At 42.6% G+C, this 16832-nt stretch overlaps 1 protein-coding gene across 6 annotated transcripts in view; it reads right to left on the bottom strand.

Moving 5' to 3' along the window:
* The window catches only part of ATP6V0A1 (ATPase H+ transporting V0 subunit a1), a 107096-nt gene that overhangs the window by 12687 nt on the left and 77577 nt on the right, over positions 1 to 16832 (bottom strand). For 2 of the 6 annotated variants that reach the window (XM_040437975.1, XM_040437977.1), the window contains exons 18-21: positions 11953 to 12060; positions 9007 to 9024; positions 6520 to 6637; positions 4869 to 5040 (exon numbers count right to left, since the gene is read on the bottom strand). In XM_040437975.1, coding sequence (XP_040293909.1) covers positions 4869 to 5040; positions 6520 to 6637; positions 9007 to 9024; positions 11953 to 12060 — 416 coding nt within the window. Of the gene's footprint in view, positions 1 to 4868; positions 5041 to 6519; positions 6638 to 6911; positions 6996 to 9006; positions 9025 to 11952; positions 12061 to 16832 lie in introns of all 6 variants that reach the window. The other 4 variants (XM_040437973.1, XM_040437974.1, XM_040437976.1 and 1 more) reach the window with 2 other exon arrangements.

Below are 16832 nucleotides of genomic sequence, written 5' to 3'. Positions count from 1 at the left end.
TAGATTTCCCACAACAAAAGTCCACTCTGAAATGTGCAGTTTGATCACACAGCACAATGCCACAGATGTCGCAACGTTTGAGGGAGTGTGCAATTGACATGCTGACTGCAGGAATGTCTACCAGAGCTGTCGCCCATGCAATGAATGTTCATTTCCCTACCATAAGCAGTCTCCAAAAGGCATTTCAGAGAATTTGGCAGTACATCCAACCAGCCTTACAACCGCAGACCACGTGTAACCACACCAGCCCAGGACCTCCACATCCAGCATGTTCACCTCCATGATCGTCTGAGACCAGCCACCCGGACAACTGCAGCAACAATCGGTTTGCATAACCAAAGAATTTCTGCACAAACTGTCAGAAACCGTCTCAGGGAAGCTCATCTGCATGCTCGCCGTCCTCATCGGGGTCTGGACCCGACTGCAGTTCGTCGTCGTAACCGACTTAAGTGGGCAAATGCTCACATTCGATGACGTCTGGCACGTTGGAGAGGCGTTCCATTCATGGATGAGTCCCGGTTTTAACTGTTATGGGCAAATGGCAGACAGAGTGTGTGGCGTCGTGTGGGTGAGCAGTTTGCTGACGTCAACGTTGTGGATCGAGTGGCCCATGGCTGGCGGTGGGGTTATGGCATGGGCAGGCGTATGTTATGGACAATGACCATGCATTTTATTGACTGCATTTTAAATGCACAGAGACACTGTAACGAGATCCTGAGGCCCATGGTTGTGCTATTCATCCACGACAATCACCTCATGTTGCAGGGGGGCGGGAAGGGACAGGGACGGAGGGTGGTTTAGGGATCTGGAAACAGCTGCAAATGTAAAATAAAAAAAATAATCTGTGCAGCTATTCCAGATGTTCTTTCTTTTTCAGCAGGAAAGGGGTTAAAACACTGTCCCAGTCCCAGCAAGCCACAAGCAGCACAGAACCTCTCTGCATGCAGTCACCAGCTAGAATGGCTGCATGCAGGGAAGTTCTGCCTCTTCCTGTGCAGCTATAGCGCTGCCATTGGCTGGAGCGTTGTTTCAGCCAATAGCAGCGCTGGCAGGGGACCCAAAATACTGGTGGCCCCTGCCTGACCTAGGAGGAGACAGGTGCTGACTTGTTCAGCACCGGTCACCTCCAGATGACACCCCCCCTGCAGCTCCGTATCACAGCCAGAGCTGCAAAGCGCATGTCTGTGCAAACCGACCAATAGCAGCGATCGGGGCTGCAGGGGGGCGAAAATACCTTCCGCAGCCCTTAGCTAACATGGCTGCCTGCTCCCAAGCGATTATGCACGGGGGCCGCGGGGTTCTTCGTAATAGTATGGCGCTGGGCAGCATGTCACATCCAGCTGCGCTGTACTATTACTGCGCTGGTCGTGAAGAGGGTTAATCTAATAGGTATGTGCACTTCAATGGCCTTTCATGTACAATCAGCTTTAGGCCTCTTTCACACGGGCGTGTGCGCCCCGGGGTCGTGCTGCAGCCCGCAAAATGCGGGCCGCAATGCACGAGCACAGTCCGTGGGGCAGCTGCAGCGGATCGCGGACCCATTCACTTGAATGGGTCCGCGATCTGGCCATTCCACAAAAAGATAGGACAGGTTCTATCTTTTTGCGGAATGGAAGTACGGGACGAAACCCCACGGAAGCACTCTGTAGTGCTTCCGTAGGGTTCCGTGCTTCCATTCCGCATCTCCTGATTTGCGGACCCATTGAAGTGAATGGGTCCGCATCCGTGATGCGGAATGCCCATGGAACGGCATCCGTGTATCCGCAAATGTGGTCCGCAATACGGCAACGGGGCGCACACGCCCGTGTGAAAGAGGCCTTAAAGAGAATGCCCGTTTAACACCAGGTAATTGTTGGGTCCAGCTGACAAAATGGACAGATCTCCAGTTTTCAAACACAGAGCTCCAAATCTCGTAGGTACACATGTAGTCAGCTAGTAGACTTCTGCATGCATCGTATATTCATGATCTCTCATTCAGACTGTAACAGACAACTTTGATGGCAATATCATTAGGATTGTTGCCAACAAGAACAAATTAATGAATGACTGGTTGTCCAAGTGCTGTCTGGCTTCTATGTGAGGTGTATGAACATCTTCAGGCTTCTGACATATCATTAGGCATAAAACTCATACACAGAATTCAGAAGCCGTATATATATTCAACAAATCTGGTCTCCAAAAAGTTCTGCTGAGATTAAGTTTTTCTGCTTGAAAACAAAGCTGCAGACATTTCTGCTACTAGTTTCTCCTGCGAGGTTGTGAAGCAAGAGGCAGGAATGCTGGAGGTCTGCCATAGCTTCCACATGCTCCATCCAAATAAGGAAAAAATCAATTTGCTTCCAGTTAGGATGAGCAGAAGAGAGTCCCGTATAAGGAACTATTCCCAGCGATGGGTGATATAGAGCGCATATCACCCCAAAGTCACTGCAGCTCTGCATGTAGTTAATGACAAGCCCACACTGTCACTATGGGCTGGATGCCAACCTCTCATCAGTAGGCTTTACTGTTTTTTGCACATCTCTGAGCTCCAGACAAATAATTTTTGGTCTGCGGGAAAATTCAAAGCAGTAAAATTGCATAACGAGAGATTGGGAAAAGAAAGGTCACAATGAAAATATTAGAGGGTCTGTCACTTCTTCTGACATGTCTGCTTCATTAAATAGTTCTATTCCATGAAATGACAATTCTGGAGCATCTATTCTTATCACTGTATGTATTTATTTTACTCACTTTATATAGCGCTAACATATTCTGCTGTGCTTTACAGACATTATCACACGCTGTCCCCCATGGAGCTCACAATCTAAGTTCCCTATCTTTATGTCATTGGAGTCTGGAAGGAAACCTATGCAAACAAAGGGAGAACATACAAACTCCATGCAGGTGCTGTCTTTGGCGAGATTTAAACCTAAGACCCCAGCACTGCAAGGAACTAGTGTTACCACTTGCGGGGAGACATGGGGGGGTTCCCTGCACAAACACTTTCCAATCACTGCTGTCAGTGTCAGACTGTGCAGGAACACCACCCAACTGGTGACCCCCAGTTGTGCATTTATAAACTTCTACCAGGAATAATATAAGAATGGTACAACATAGAGCCATAAGAATAGATGCTCCAGAATTATTATTACAAGGGAATCCAAGTAGTTACTAAAACAAACATGTCAGGAGTGGTGACAGCAACTGTAAAAGCTGTTCATGGTAGAGTCTATGATGGGGATTACAGAAGTGCACATTGCACTAATGATGTACTGCCCAGAGCCCCTCATACAACAAAGAAGAGTGTTATCTCCTCTTTGTAATAAACAGAAGCTTTACAGTAGATGCAACAATGCAGGAGCCAAAATGCTAACTATATATAAAAAGTTGTACAACAACTGCAAATCGGAAACAAATTTTATCCCCCCAATATCGCTACTACTATGGCAAGCATCAGTCATAGGAGGGCACGGACAAGAGAGACACAGGTAACACGCTGAATGGGACAGTTGTTGAGGTAACTAGAAGATGCCTAAAAAGTCATGTGCACACAAGTCTCTTTGGATGTCATACACACTCGACATCAGGTTTGGTGGCAAAAAAAATAAAAAAAATGCAATTGTAGTGATCCTTTAAGGACCCATTAGACATGAATAATTTTGTAAAATCTGTAGCAAAGATCCCAGCAATCCCTGTGCGAGCAATATGGAACCTCCATTCTCTGCCAAGGTGCAAGGTCATTGCTGCCGAGCATAGGAACAATGTTGTATTCTATCATGTAACCCTTCTACTGTCATGCGATATGGTACAGTGCTATGTGCTACGACCTCCATCCACTGAGTAAATGACTCCTTAAAAATGCAGCAGCAACTTCTTAGGCTACTTTCACACTAGCATTTTTGCTGGTTTCGGCAGGGTCCAGCAAAAAAGCTTCAGTTACTGATAATACAACCGTCTGCATCCGTTATGAACAGATCCGGTTGTATTATCTTTAACATATCTTTAACATTGCATCAGTCATTAACTCTATAGAAAGTCAATGGGGGACGGATCCATTTTTCTATTGTTGCAGAGAAAACGGATCCGTCCCCATTGACTTGCACTGGGGGTAATGCCAGATCAGTCTGGCTCTGCATCCCAGGACGGAAAGCAAAATACATTTTGCGGTTTGCTCTCCGGTCTGGGAACGCAACTAAATGGAACGGAATGCATTTTGGAGCATTCCGTTCTGTTCAGTTCAGTTTTGCCCCCATTGACACAGAATGGGTACAAAACTGAAGCGTTTTTTCCGGTATTGAGCCCCTATGATGGAACTCAATACCAGAAAACTTAAACGCTAGTGTGAAAGTACCCTAACAGTAAATTATGTGTGCGTTTATACTCCTATTACTCCTGACTGGGAGAGAGGAGGCAGGGGTAATAATTATTAGGTGCAGGGAGGCACAGCAGACTTGTTTCTTCCCTGTGGTAGAGGTATGACAGGTATGTCCTACATGTACAGAAGTGACCAAGTCTTGGGTTTCATTGAGATTCCAAGCTTAAATTAGAGCTGGTCTATAGCTGAGCACTAACACCACCACGGAGCATGCAGTAAGAATCCCCTCCAAGTCAGCAGCCTAATATTTCATTTGTTTCTTTGTTGTAGATAGACGGCTTTGATTGAATTACTATCTAAGAATTGGCAGCATTTCCTAGACCAGTTGCCTCTAACCTGTGTCTCCCTAGCTCCTGGCAAGCCCTTTTTTCACAACATGATGGGGATTGCAGCTTTTCAACAGGTAAAGAGCCATAGGTACCACTATGCTACAAAGAACATAACATAAGAAATCATGTGAAACGTGTAGATTCTTCACATACATGAATAACAAGGATTCGATTTTACTACTCACCAGTGCAAACGGAGGGCATGCAAGAAAGCGGACAAACCCTCCATGATAAGGAGAATGGCAATGGTGAGTGCCGCAAATGCTGCAAACACGAAGACCAGGAGAATGCCACCCCCTATGCTGTTCACATGCAGACCTACGTGCATCACCATCGTCCACAAGACCTCTGAGAGTTCTAAAGGACAATCAGAACCAAGACGATTATTCTACATTTTACACAAGGGTAAAAGTATCAATAAACACAGTTTCCATACATAAAAGGTCAAACTTAACCTCACTCCAGTCTCATTCTTTCAAGTCACAGGGGTTAGGAAACCCCCTGACTTAGGCCTTCTGCACACGACCACATCTATATTGCAATCCACAAAATACAGATGACATTTATATGATGTCCGTGTTGCATCCAATTTTTCTGTGGACTTATTGACTTAAATATAAAAACACCAAGTTGGAGCTCACCTCACCATACACCACCGAGGAGCACGGACACAGAACCGGAACCAAGGATGAGAAGTAGCGAAAAAAATAGATTGTCCAGCTTCACCTCACAGTGCGTGTTTTATTAGGAAACGTGCTTAAAAACCAAACATCAGGCTCATATCATCAACATGTTTCGGATCAACATATATTACAGATCCTTCCTCATGAGGAAGGATCTGTAATATATGTTGATCCGAAACATGTTGATGATATGAGCCTGATGTTTGGTTTTTAAGCACGTTTCCTAATAAAACACGCACTGTGAGGTGAAGCTGGACAATCTATTTTTTTCGTTATTGACTTAAATAGGTCCGTGGACCAGATTTTGTGGCCAAGAATAGAATATGTTCTATCTTTTGTGATCATCTGGGTGCTTTCTGCATCTGTATATCTGTTCCACAAAAACAAAAATTATTTCTGCAAAATGTGGACCGAGGACCGCAAAATACATGCGGTGGTGTGCATGAGGCCTTACTGCAGTGATGGATAACCTCTGGCACCCCAGCTGGGGTGAAACTACGACTCCCAGCATGCTCCATTCATTTCTATGGCGTTCTGAGAACAGCCAAGCAAGCAAGTGCACATCTTGGGAGTTGTAGTTTTACCACAGCTGGAGTGCTGGAGTTTAGCCATCACAGCCTTACTGTATCTCATCTATTCTATCAAACAAATGTGATCCAATGAGCCTTAAATTAACACTCTGGACTGGGCAATAGTAATACACTGTGTTACGTCTAAGGCCTCAGGCAAACTATTGTATTTTGTATCTGTCCGATCTACATTTTTTGCAGATCGCACATAGACCAATTCATTTCTACGGGTCCGCATTTCTATGCTTCCTCTACAAGTGCCCTCCCTTTCCTTCTTGATTGACAGGGCCAAGTTCTTGCTTAGTCATCTCTCCTGGCCAAGTCAAGGCAGGGGAAGCAGAATGGTTTGAGCCTGCCCATGATGCACTTAACTGCTTATTTGCACATAGATTGAAAGTATTTTTTCTCCAGAATGAAGCAACAAAATCAATAAGTAAAAGGTACCAATACATTCAGCTGAGCTAGTTCCAGGTACTTATATTGTAATGTTGGGACTAGTGAAATGTCCTCTTTAAGTTAAATCTCAAGCTAACCTATTGCACTCTTCTAAATAAATGTCACATTAAAAACAGCTAGATACTTACGAGCATGTGCGAGACTTAGGGCCCAGAGCCGGAGATATGATGCTGTATTGGAAATGCACCCAAGACAATATTCGATTGTATGAATGGCCTGATTGACCACAACATCTCCAAAATCAAACTGCAAACATAAGGACAAAGTACAGCTGGTTTATTTTGGTATTGGATGATCTTCTTTCATGTGAAGATGCTGTGAAGGATGCCCCGGCAGCTGTGTGTTCACCAGTGATGGAACTCATCATAGCCATACAACTCAGAACGGGCGTGCCCAAAAACAGGTGATAATCCGAGAATCACACAAGGATGACCTCTATGCTGTTACAGTGACTGATATACACACTCACCCGTGAGAAAATATCACCCTTAGTAATTGCACAAAACACCCTTGTACTTACAGCTTTGACCATTACCGTGGAAACCTCACTTTCCTCTTTATCAAATTCTGCGGAAGAAACCGCTATGGAGAACTGGGTAGCAAGCTGGAGAATGGAGGGGTGACATCAGAGACAGGTGGGAACATTGAATGACAAGCCAGGTCTGGTATCAGGAAGTATGAGGTGAATAAACAGGTAAGTAAGGTATGTGGTTTATCGTTGCAGCCTGTTATGTAGCCTATGTATGTATTCTGCGGAGTCCAATTTTAAGGAGATTTTTATAGAGGTTAACACTTTCCTGAATATTTCTATATTGCACATCCTGTTTTTCATCTAGAAAGTATAAAGGTAAGGCTGAATGATACGGCAGGCCAAATCCACCTGCAACAGCTAATGGCTACATGATTTTGATGCCATTGGCTGCCACATGTAGATGTGCCATGTAGCCGGATGGACCTTTTGGCCTCATCGTATCACTGTTATGACTGCAGAACCGGTACAAAAATATGCTAAAATGTGCCACCATCACCAACCGTATCCACTAAGCCTACACTGTAGATGATACAATTAGACATTTGTACTCAGCAGCAGTGTTCCTTGGAATTGACTGTAATTACAAAAATGCTCGCAACTTAAATTCTAAACCTAACTGGCTTTTTATTATATTGGTTCGCACATGTGTGTGTGCGCAAGTCTATGCTGTTAGGCTCACTAAAACAGAGAGGAATGGGCTGGTGAAAAGTCTGAAATGGGCATTATAGAAATGGATGGTTAACCACTAAACTGGATATGGTCAATTTTCCACAGCATTAACACAATTGCATTTTTGGACTACACCCACACCTCCAGTTCTAGGAGATTCTATAATGGTGACCCTCAAATTAACCAACCAGGGTGACATTGAAAGGCAGATGTTTTAAAAAGGTTTTTCAGGATTAGAAAAATATAGCTCCTTTCTTCCAAAAACTCATGGCACTTGCTTATAAGACTTAAAGGGGTTGTCCAAGTTTTTTATTTATTGATGAGCTATCCTACTGTCGTGCAACAGAACACCTCCTGATTCAGCCATCGCTCAAATATCTAACTTTCTACTCTTCCTACAGAGCGGCACCAGTTTGAAAAAGGCCTTGTTGGAAAAGCGTGCATACATTCTGAAAGGAACAAAGAGATCGGGAATTTTTTTTTTTGCTCCCCCAACATAGGCCAAACGAATGTCGGGTGAACACCCGCTACACATTAAATGGAAGGCCAGTGTATAAATTGTCAGGTTTGGTCAACCATAGTCTAATATTTATGGCCACCATTTAAAAGAATAGACCACAAAGGTCTTTGTAATAAAACAATATTACACATTACTAGCCAAAAAATTACTTTTCAATCTCACCCAATCAAGACATACACAATTATAACAAGGACATGACTAGATGATAACACATCAGTACACACATAAAAATTAGGCCTTTGTCACTGGTAGGTGGCACACATACTGCATTGCAACCAAAATAAGCGCCTAATCCAAGGAGACTAACTACACACACTTAAATCCAATATATTCTATATAACACAAAATAAGTACAAATCACTTTGATATATATGTATATGATTACCTATACATATATAAAAGGTACATCTTATGTATTATACTTTTTTATATATTATACTTGACATGGTTGTGTTAAAAGTGCAGTTTCTTCAGATGCTTTGCTCTTACGCATGTAGTGTTTTTTACTGATAATTTTACTCATAGGCTGTGGAACCGTAGTAATGCAAGACATAATAAACCACAAAAAGAATGTATATAAGATAAATGCCAACATGCACTGAAGGCCAAAAACTAAATAAAACTGAGATCAAGAAATTACTAGTTTTTGGGGAAGGGAACTGCAATTTTAAGTCCATTTGAGAAAGCAAAGCAGGAAGGGATATGAAGATGGATGTGTGTCACGAGCTTATGGATGATTCCTGGAGCCCCTTGCAAAGCCAATCAAGCATATAAAAGAAATCATAATTAAAATTTAAGCCCTGTAATGGATAAAGTCATATGATGATGAAACAGAATGAAAATTCCAGGACTCCTTGGCTGATTGAGGGCATGCACAACGGACGTCAGTCTTACCACTTCCTCCACGGCAGGCTTGGAATAATATAAATCCAGATTTAATACAGGGTTAAAAGAGAAGGAAAGATAGGTTAGCCATAAAATATTACTTTAAAACTTCAGTCCCTCTAAAAGAATGGAATTCAAAAGGAAAAAAACGAAGAAAAAAAAACTAGAATGTAAAATATTAGGCTGCTTAACAGCAATTATTCACATATGATGTTGCTCTGGTAGTTTATACAATGAAAAATAGACAGTGCTAGAAAGAGTTACTTGTAGTAAAGGAAACTACACACAGTCCAGGCAGCCCAGTCTACAGTCCAGTAGAAAACGATACAAAGCAACTGGAAAACCATCCATATTGTGCGAAATACTGTGCATTTGCATGGCTCCACATGCATGTCTCTTAGGCCCCTTCCAGTCGAGAAAGTATTCCGCACAGATGCAATGCGAGCGCATTGCGCCCACACTGAATCTGGACCCATTCATTTCAATGGGTCTGTGTACATGAGCGTTGTTTTTCACGCATCTCTTGTGCGTTGCATTAAAATCGCAGCATGTTGTATATTCTGCGATTTTTACCCAACGCAGGCCCCATAGAAGTGAATGGGGCTGCGTGAAAATCGCATCACATCCGCAAGCAAGTGCGGATGCAATGCGTTTTTCACTGATGGTTGCTAAGATATGTTGTTTGTAAACCTTCAGTTTTTTATCATGTGCGTGCAAAACGCATTAAATCGCATTGCACCCGCGCTATAAAAACTGAACAACTGAACGCGATCGCATACAAAACTGCATGAACTTGCTGGCGAAATCGCACATTTTTCACTGAACGCATCCGGACCTATTCTGCTTACGCTCGTCTGTAAAGAGGCATTATACTGGAACTAATAATTTGTAAAATCAGAGTGTACAGTTAAAAAAAAAAAACAGTCACCATAGAATGGAGTACCGCAAAAAAAAAAAACGCATGTCTCACTCTGGTAAATAAATGGGTAAACGTGGCTTCCATAGATGATAATCGCTGACTGCTAGGGCATCAAAAAGCTGTACACCCATTTTATTTAAAAGGGATTCTCTTCCTGTGTGATACTTAGGTGTACGGCCAGCTTAACAAAACACTCCAGCAATTGTTTTGGCCCACATAGTGCAGCCTAGACCATATAGAATAATGCAGAGGCTTGTGTAAACCTGCTTGAGCTGATGTGCCATTTATGGGTTATCTGTCATCTTGATTCAGTCTCTGAAATGGTTCCCCATCTTGATTCCTTCTCTGAAATGGTTCCTCTAATGCAGCCTACATTTTCCAGTATGTCTCTGGCATTGCAGAGACAAAAAGGGCAAAGGCTCATCACAATGGAATTGCTCCGAGTCCTATCTAAGGGTGTTGGCACACAGTGCAGTTCTGACATGCAATCAGGATGCAATTTTCAATTTAGCCAGTTTAGCAGCCTCGTTAAACCCTCGTGTTCTGCATAGTGGTAATGATTTATTTAATTTCAGCTACCTACAATAAAAAACTGCATCCTGAATGCATGTCAAAACAGCGCTGTTTTCCAGCACTCTGAGGGGAAAAGATTTTTGACGTAGAACTTCTGTCCCTCAATTCACACCGTGGTCTCTCAGTGTATGCTATGTGATGCAGCTGTAGCCTGTCTCCCTGCCCCCTGCTTGTGACTGATGTTTTCTTCCTTTTAGCTCTTACATGCAGGAGAGACAGTAGTATGAAATTGTACCTCATAGAAATACACTGAAGATTCTGCACACAGAACACACAGGCAATATATGCAGTTCCTGTGACTCTGGGAGGAGTTTTATCACAATTTGCAGCTAATCATTGTAGGGACTCACCTACTATATCACTGCACTTGTTTTCTTAGATATGGCAGAAATGATAGGTCAAGCAGCCCTTTATGTACAGAGGAACATTTAGAAAAAAGCAAGGTGGAGCTTGGGGGATGGTCTGAGATTTTCCAGGAAGGGTTTGATGGGTAATGATGTAATCCTGTAGTTCACAGGAAGCCTTTTACACAGGAGAGCAAGCACTGGACTGGTGGTCAGACTGGGGATCACATGACACAGCTATGAAAAGGTTCAAAATTTATGGATGCAATTGACCTGGGATGAAACAAATTATAACGCTAAAATACTGCTGGCAAGTTAGCATATGTTCAAAACATTTTGCTGGAGTGCTTCTTTAAACTCATTGCTATATTCTGTATCCTTTCCTTATGTAGAGAAGTTTTCAGTTAGGTTATGGGTTACTATCAGAAACATGACACAAATTTATACAGCAAAACCATTTTCTACTTGGGAAAAAAGTCAGAAAGCCTATACCAGGTGAGACCAAGGGGCCAGAGGATTCTAAAGGAGCAGATGCAAATGCTTATGTATTTGCACAAGCAAGTTTACATACTTCGTGAAATGTCTGTGTACATTTTATGTAAAAAAAAAAAAAACAACACTTTCGATAAAATTCTCCCGTTGAATGGATTGGCATGTCTAAACAAACACACAGAAAGTGGTCCTCGAGGTCTTGTCTGGAAAGGGGTGTGTTGGAAATCGTGAAGTTGTCCCCATCCCGACTCCAAAAATTTGACTTCCCTAAATAATGCCTCTTTCTTACACTGTTTTTTTCCATCAACCAAGGCAATCTGTAATATTCTTTTAGACAAAAACATACAAATTATGACAACCTTTGGAAACCAGGCAAATTTCCAAAGAAGGAGGAAGAAAAGTGTCTTGTACATTTACTTAGTAGCAGGGACCTGTACATCAGATGGTGGTAAAAAGGAAAGCGGCACAGTACACAAGGGACTGACATTTCAAAGCAACGTTAATACGATGACATGTGCAATAACATGAAACCTTCAGTACTAGTTCTACTTGCAACACGCTGAACACTTAAGCATTGCAGACTCTACTAGCAGCCACAGAGAAAAAGGACAATGTAAAATGCATTACCTCCTCGCCTTCCTCAGAGTGCATGGAGAGCTGATCGTGCTGAATAATTTCGGCATCTTCTTCCGTGGGACCGTTCCCAACGCGGATACCTCCGAAGTTATGCGTACCCTGGATTGGTGGGTGTGGGGAGGGGTATTTATAAATCAGGGTCAGGGCTCTCAGCCAATCAGCATGCTCTGTTTCCTCACTGCAATATCCCAACCTCGCATTTACCATTATAAAGCTTTTTGACTGTTTCTAACTAAGCCAGCTCCCAAACAGTTTGCCAACAACTGGCTATTAAATTAAAAATATTTAATGAAATATTAATAAAAAAAATAATAAAAAAAAGGTGTGAAGAGTCTTATCCCAGATTAGTAGCAGTTTTTGAAAGAGAAACCCTGATTTATAATTTAATAGCGCTAATGCTACTAGCCACTTGCGTGATAAGAGGGGGTCTGCCACACACAATAATAACATGGTGTCTGCATCTCTTATCCTGTAATATGGTGGTGGCATTAACCTTATTAACTTATAAAACACACCAGGAAAAGCTAACCCGCCCTCTAGGAAAGAGAACATGCTGGAATGTATAGAGACAGTACAGCTAGTATATAGGACAGAGGAGTTTAAAACAGATGTCATACAGCAAAATCTGGCTGGTTGACAATGAATCCCAAAGAATATGTCTGAGTGCAGGTTTAAAGGGGTTGTCTCGCTTTAGCACATGGCATTTATCATGTAGAGGAGGTTAATATAAGGCACTTACTGATTTATTGAGATTGTCCATATCCTTTGCTGGCCTGATTCATTTTTTCCCATCTTATTATACACTGCCCATATCCAGAGGTTATGACCACCCTGCAGTCCAGCACCAGTGGTCATACTTGCACACTACAGAAAAAAGCATCGGCCTCTGTGCCGGGGTTATGACCACCCCGCAATCCAGCAGTGTAGCACACTATAGGAAAAAGTGTATCTATGCGTGCTCCCGCGGTCCCTGCCAATAGTGGCAGGGACCGTGGGAGCACGCATAGGTACACTTTTTCCTATAGTGTGCTACACTGCTGGATTGCGGGGTGGTCATAACCCCTGGATACAAGCAGTGTAGAATGTAATGGGAAAATGAATCCAGCCAGCAAAGAAAGCAATATGGGTAATCACAATACATTAGTAAGTGCCTTGAATTAACTTTCTCTACATGATAAATGCCATTTGCTGAAGTGAGACAGTCCCTTTAAATCTCAATCCCTCAACCTTAAAACTTTTGCCAACGAAGAAAACCCTCATCCAGTTTTCTATTTATCCATAGTCCATCCCCCTATTTCAAGTATTAATCCTCCAAACTATGGTAGCTTTTACAGCACACACATACAGACAAGTAAACGTTTTTGTATGTCAATTGTGAGACAGTGACAGGTCTCACAGAGGTTAAAGGCAAGGAAGGGGTGGATAGTGCGGTCCACACCACTTTTCTGCCACAGGTGAGACTAGATGGAGGTACTCATGCTGCCATAAAGCACCTCCCAGGGTATCAGTAAGGGGGGAGTGTGTTACCCGTGGACAGAGGCCAGGAGGCTCTGTGAGTGTGGTCTCAGCTGGGCAAGGCTGAGGGACCACGAGGCTGGGAGATAGCCTGGAGTTGGGGGACGAAGCGACGCCTTGGAGGGTCGCAGGGCCATAGTCAGGAGGACTACTGAGCCCCAATCCCCCACAAGAGACACTGAACTGGAGACAGTGGGTGTACTGTGCTGTGTACAGCCAGGAGGCTGTGGGAGATTGGCTGGGAAAGGCGCATGGGTTCACGTGTGTGTGAACGCTGACTTAGGCGAGTCAGGAATACTGTGTTTAGTTAGAGCCTGGACGGTCGAGTGTTTATTGTTTTGCTTTTGCTGGTGTGCCACAATAGATGCACTGTTTGGACCTTAAACCTGGTGTCCTGAAGCCGTATCTGTGAGGATGATCCCCTGAAAGAAAGCTACCCCTCACACAATATAGAGGTATAACGCAAAGGCAGAAAATGAGAAATCTTCCAACCAGATACTTCCAATGGATACTGCAAAAGTGTATTGTCTCTTTAATATTTTTTTTACTTTTTCTAAGTAAAAATAATAAGCAACAACCAAATTCGACATTTGCTGGAAGTTTAGTCTCTCATTTAAAAAAATATATATAATTTATTGCACCATTTTCCAGATCTCTGCAGTCAGAATGATGACATTCTTATTTATATCCAGGGTTGAAAACCCAATACAAATCTAAAACTTCTCAAAGCTGAAAGTTTGCTACAATTGTATCCTACCCAGAAAATTTATAATACATCTGTAGTCCAAATACCTTTCCTGTCCTGATGGCTACTATGTATTAGCAAAGGCATTCTGTAGTCCAGAATACTTAGCTCAAGTCTGGATACAAATGATTAAAAGGTATGTATTTTAAGAAGTCTATGACATGTAGCCCAATCCCTAGAGGGTTTCTACTTTACAACATAAGGTTCAGTAAATAGCTTACATAGTGACATTTCTTGTTTAAGGGCTTCTAGTAGGGTATGGATGCCTAGGCTGTGCCTCCGATCATCACTTATGGTGGGCCATGAAGGAAAGGCTTCTGGCATTTATATCTGTCTCCCCCTTTGCCACTTCTGACATGTGTTGTGCAGTTAAAGGCAGCAGTGTAATGCAGGTTGAATTGTAACCAGTGCAAGTGAATGGGGTTGAGGAGTGACCTGCACAATCCAACAGCTGCAAGTAATCCAACACTACTGGATTTTTTGCAACTATCAGGTTTCTTGCTGCATTCTCAAGTGCTGCATTACTAAGTGCATCTGAGATATTCAGGAGACTAACTTAGAGCTTTTCCACTGTAGCAGAACTTCAGCTGTGTTTTTGGTGGATACTCAGACACTGTTCTTCAAAACAGGTAAGGAATTTGTTAGACAGGTTCTTGCTATTGTCCGATTTCAAATGAGCATAGGTGATTAAGGTGTTAAATTTGTTGTTGGGGGGAGGAGCTTTTGTGGGAGTGTGTGTATATATAGCAACATAGTATTAGCTTGCTGCATTACTAAGTGCATCTGAGATATTCAGGAGATAATCTGGAGGTGGATACAATCTAAAAAAGTAAGATTTGCTTGTTTAAAATCTTTCCCCTCTTTAAAATGGCAGACCTCGTTCAGTGCAGGAATTGTTGTGCTTTTATTTCAGGTTCCACTCTTCGGAGGTTTGGATGCTGTCTGATCTTTAGACAGCTCTCCATAATGCAGCAGGAAATTGCATTTTTGAAATCTGAGATTTGTAAATTAACTGTTAAACTCAGGCTGGGAATGTTGCAATGCCACTGCCACAGAGGCCCCCTAGAAATGGAAGATGGGTTATTGCAGGTTCTGGTAGACTAAGTTGTTGATAGAAGACATGTCCCACAGTCTGTGGCTCTCCATAATTCATTTGCCGCACTTTCAGAGCGCAAGAGCAACATGGAGGATGGCTCAGGCACAGTGGGTGAGGAACAATCATCTCCCATGCCTAAAGTATGCAAGACTGGAGCCAAAGACAAAAAGGATAAGGTGAGGACTTATAGTAAGCAGCTGTTGGTAGGCAATTCTATCATAAGAGGTGTAAAGTTTGAGGAAAATGGTTTTGTGAGATGTCACCCTGGTGCTACCGCTAGCAGGGATAGACGACGTAACCTTAATATGGTTAGGCAAGCAAAGCAGGAAAGGGAGGTGGATGTTATTGTCCATCTTGGGACAAATGATCTGGCATGCAAAGAGGTTTCAAAGGTGACGCTTTTCACACACTTGGAAATGATATACGGGTGGTTGCATCAACTGTTTCATTCTCTGCAGTTTTGCCTGTGCATAACCTTCAGCATGTCAGGTAGATGCGCATTAAGGAATTCAATGTATGGCTTGGTGAATGGTGTCTGAACCAAGGGTTTGGCTTTGTGTCTCATGTTAGCTCTCGTTGGAATGGAAAACTGTACAAGAAAGATGGTTTGCATCTTTCTCTCAAGGGAACGAATGTCCTCAGTGAACAGTTCAAAGTATTTGCTAAGGAGCATTTAAACTAGGAAAGGGGGGCAAAAGAGTGATAATCCAGCAGTCCGACTGCCCTCCGGAGGAACAATGCCAGAAGATGCCAGTAGCACATAGGTTAAGAAATGACAAGCTCAGAGTCTTGTGTACAAATGTCTGCAGTTTAGGGAATAGGATCAATGAACTTGAGTCTATAATGTCATCTGAGAATATAGATTTAGTGGCTGTTACTGAGACATAGTTCAATGGGAGTAATGACTGGGATATAACAATACCAGGGTTCTCTCTATATAGGAAAAATAGAGAAGGCAAGAAAGGGGGAGGGGTGGCCCTTTTTGTGAAAGATACCATAAAATCGAATTTAATACAAGTTAGCAAGACCAATTTAGAGTCAGTTTGGGTTACCTTGCAGCTTGATAATCATAAGGTAACTCGTGAAGGTGTGATATATAGACCACCTAGCCAAGTCGAAGAATTAGATGATCTATTAGTTGAGGAAATAGCTAAAATGACATTGAAAGGGGAAGTTATCATTATGGGAGGCTTTAATCTTCCTAATGTAAACTGGAAAACCAAAATAGCTAATTCTGCCAGAACATATATTCTAAATTCCCTACTGGGATTATCTCTACAGAAAGTGGTTGAGGAGCCAACCCAGAAGGAGGCCATTTTAGATTTAGTATTCACAAATGGGAATTTGGTATCTGATATTACTGTAGGGGAAAGCTTGGGCTCTAGTGATCACCAGTCAGTGTGGTTTACTATAGGTACAGTGACTGAGTCACACCACACAAAAACAAAAGTTTTTGAAAAACTGACTCTTCTAAAATTAGATTAGTGGTATACAAGTCCCTATCAGATTGGAACA

Source organism: Bufo bufo, chromosome 6 (assembly GCF_905171765.1).
Source record: "Bufo bufo chromosome 6, aBufBuf1.1, whole genome shotgun sequence".
NCBI classification, from domain to species: Eukaryota; Metazoa; Chordata; class Amphibia; order Anura; family Bufonidae; genus Bufo; species Bufo bufo.
Note: the sequence above shows the minus strand (reverse complement) of the source record. Positions and strands in the feature narration are given on the sequence as shown.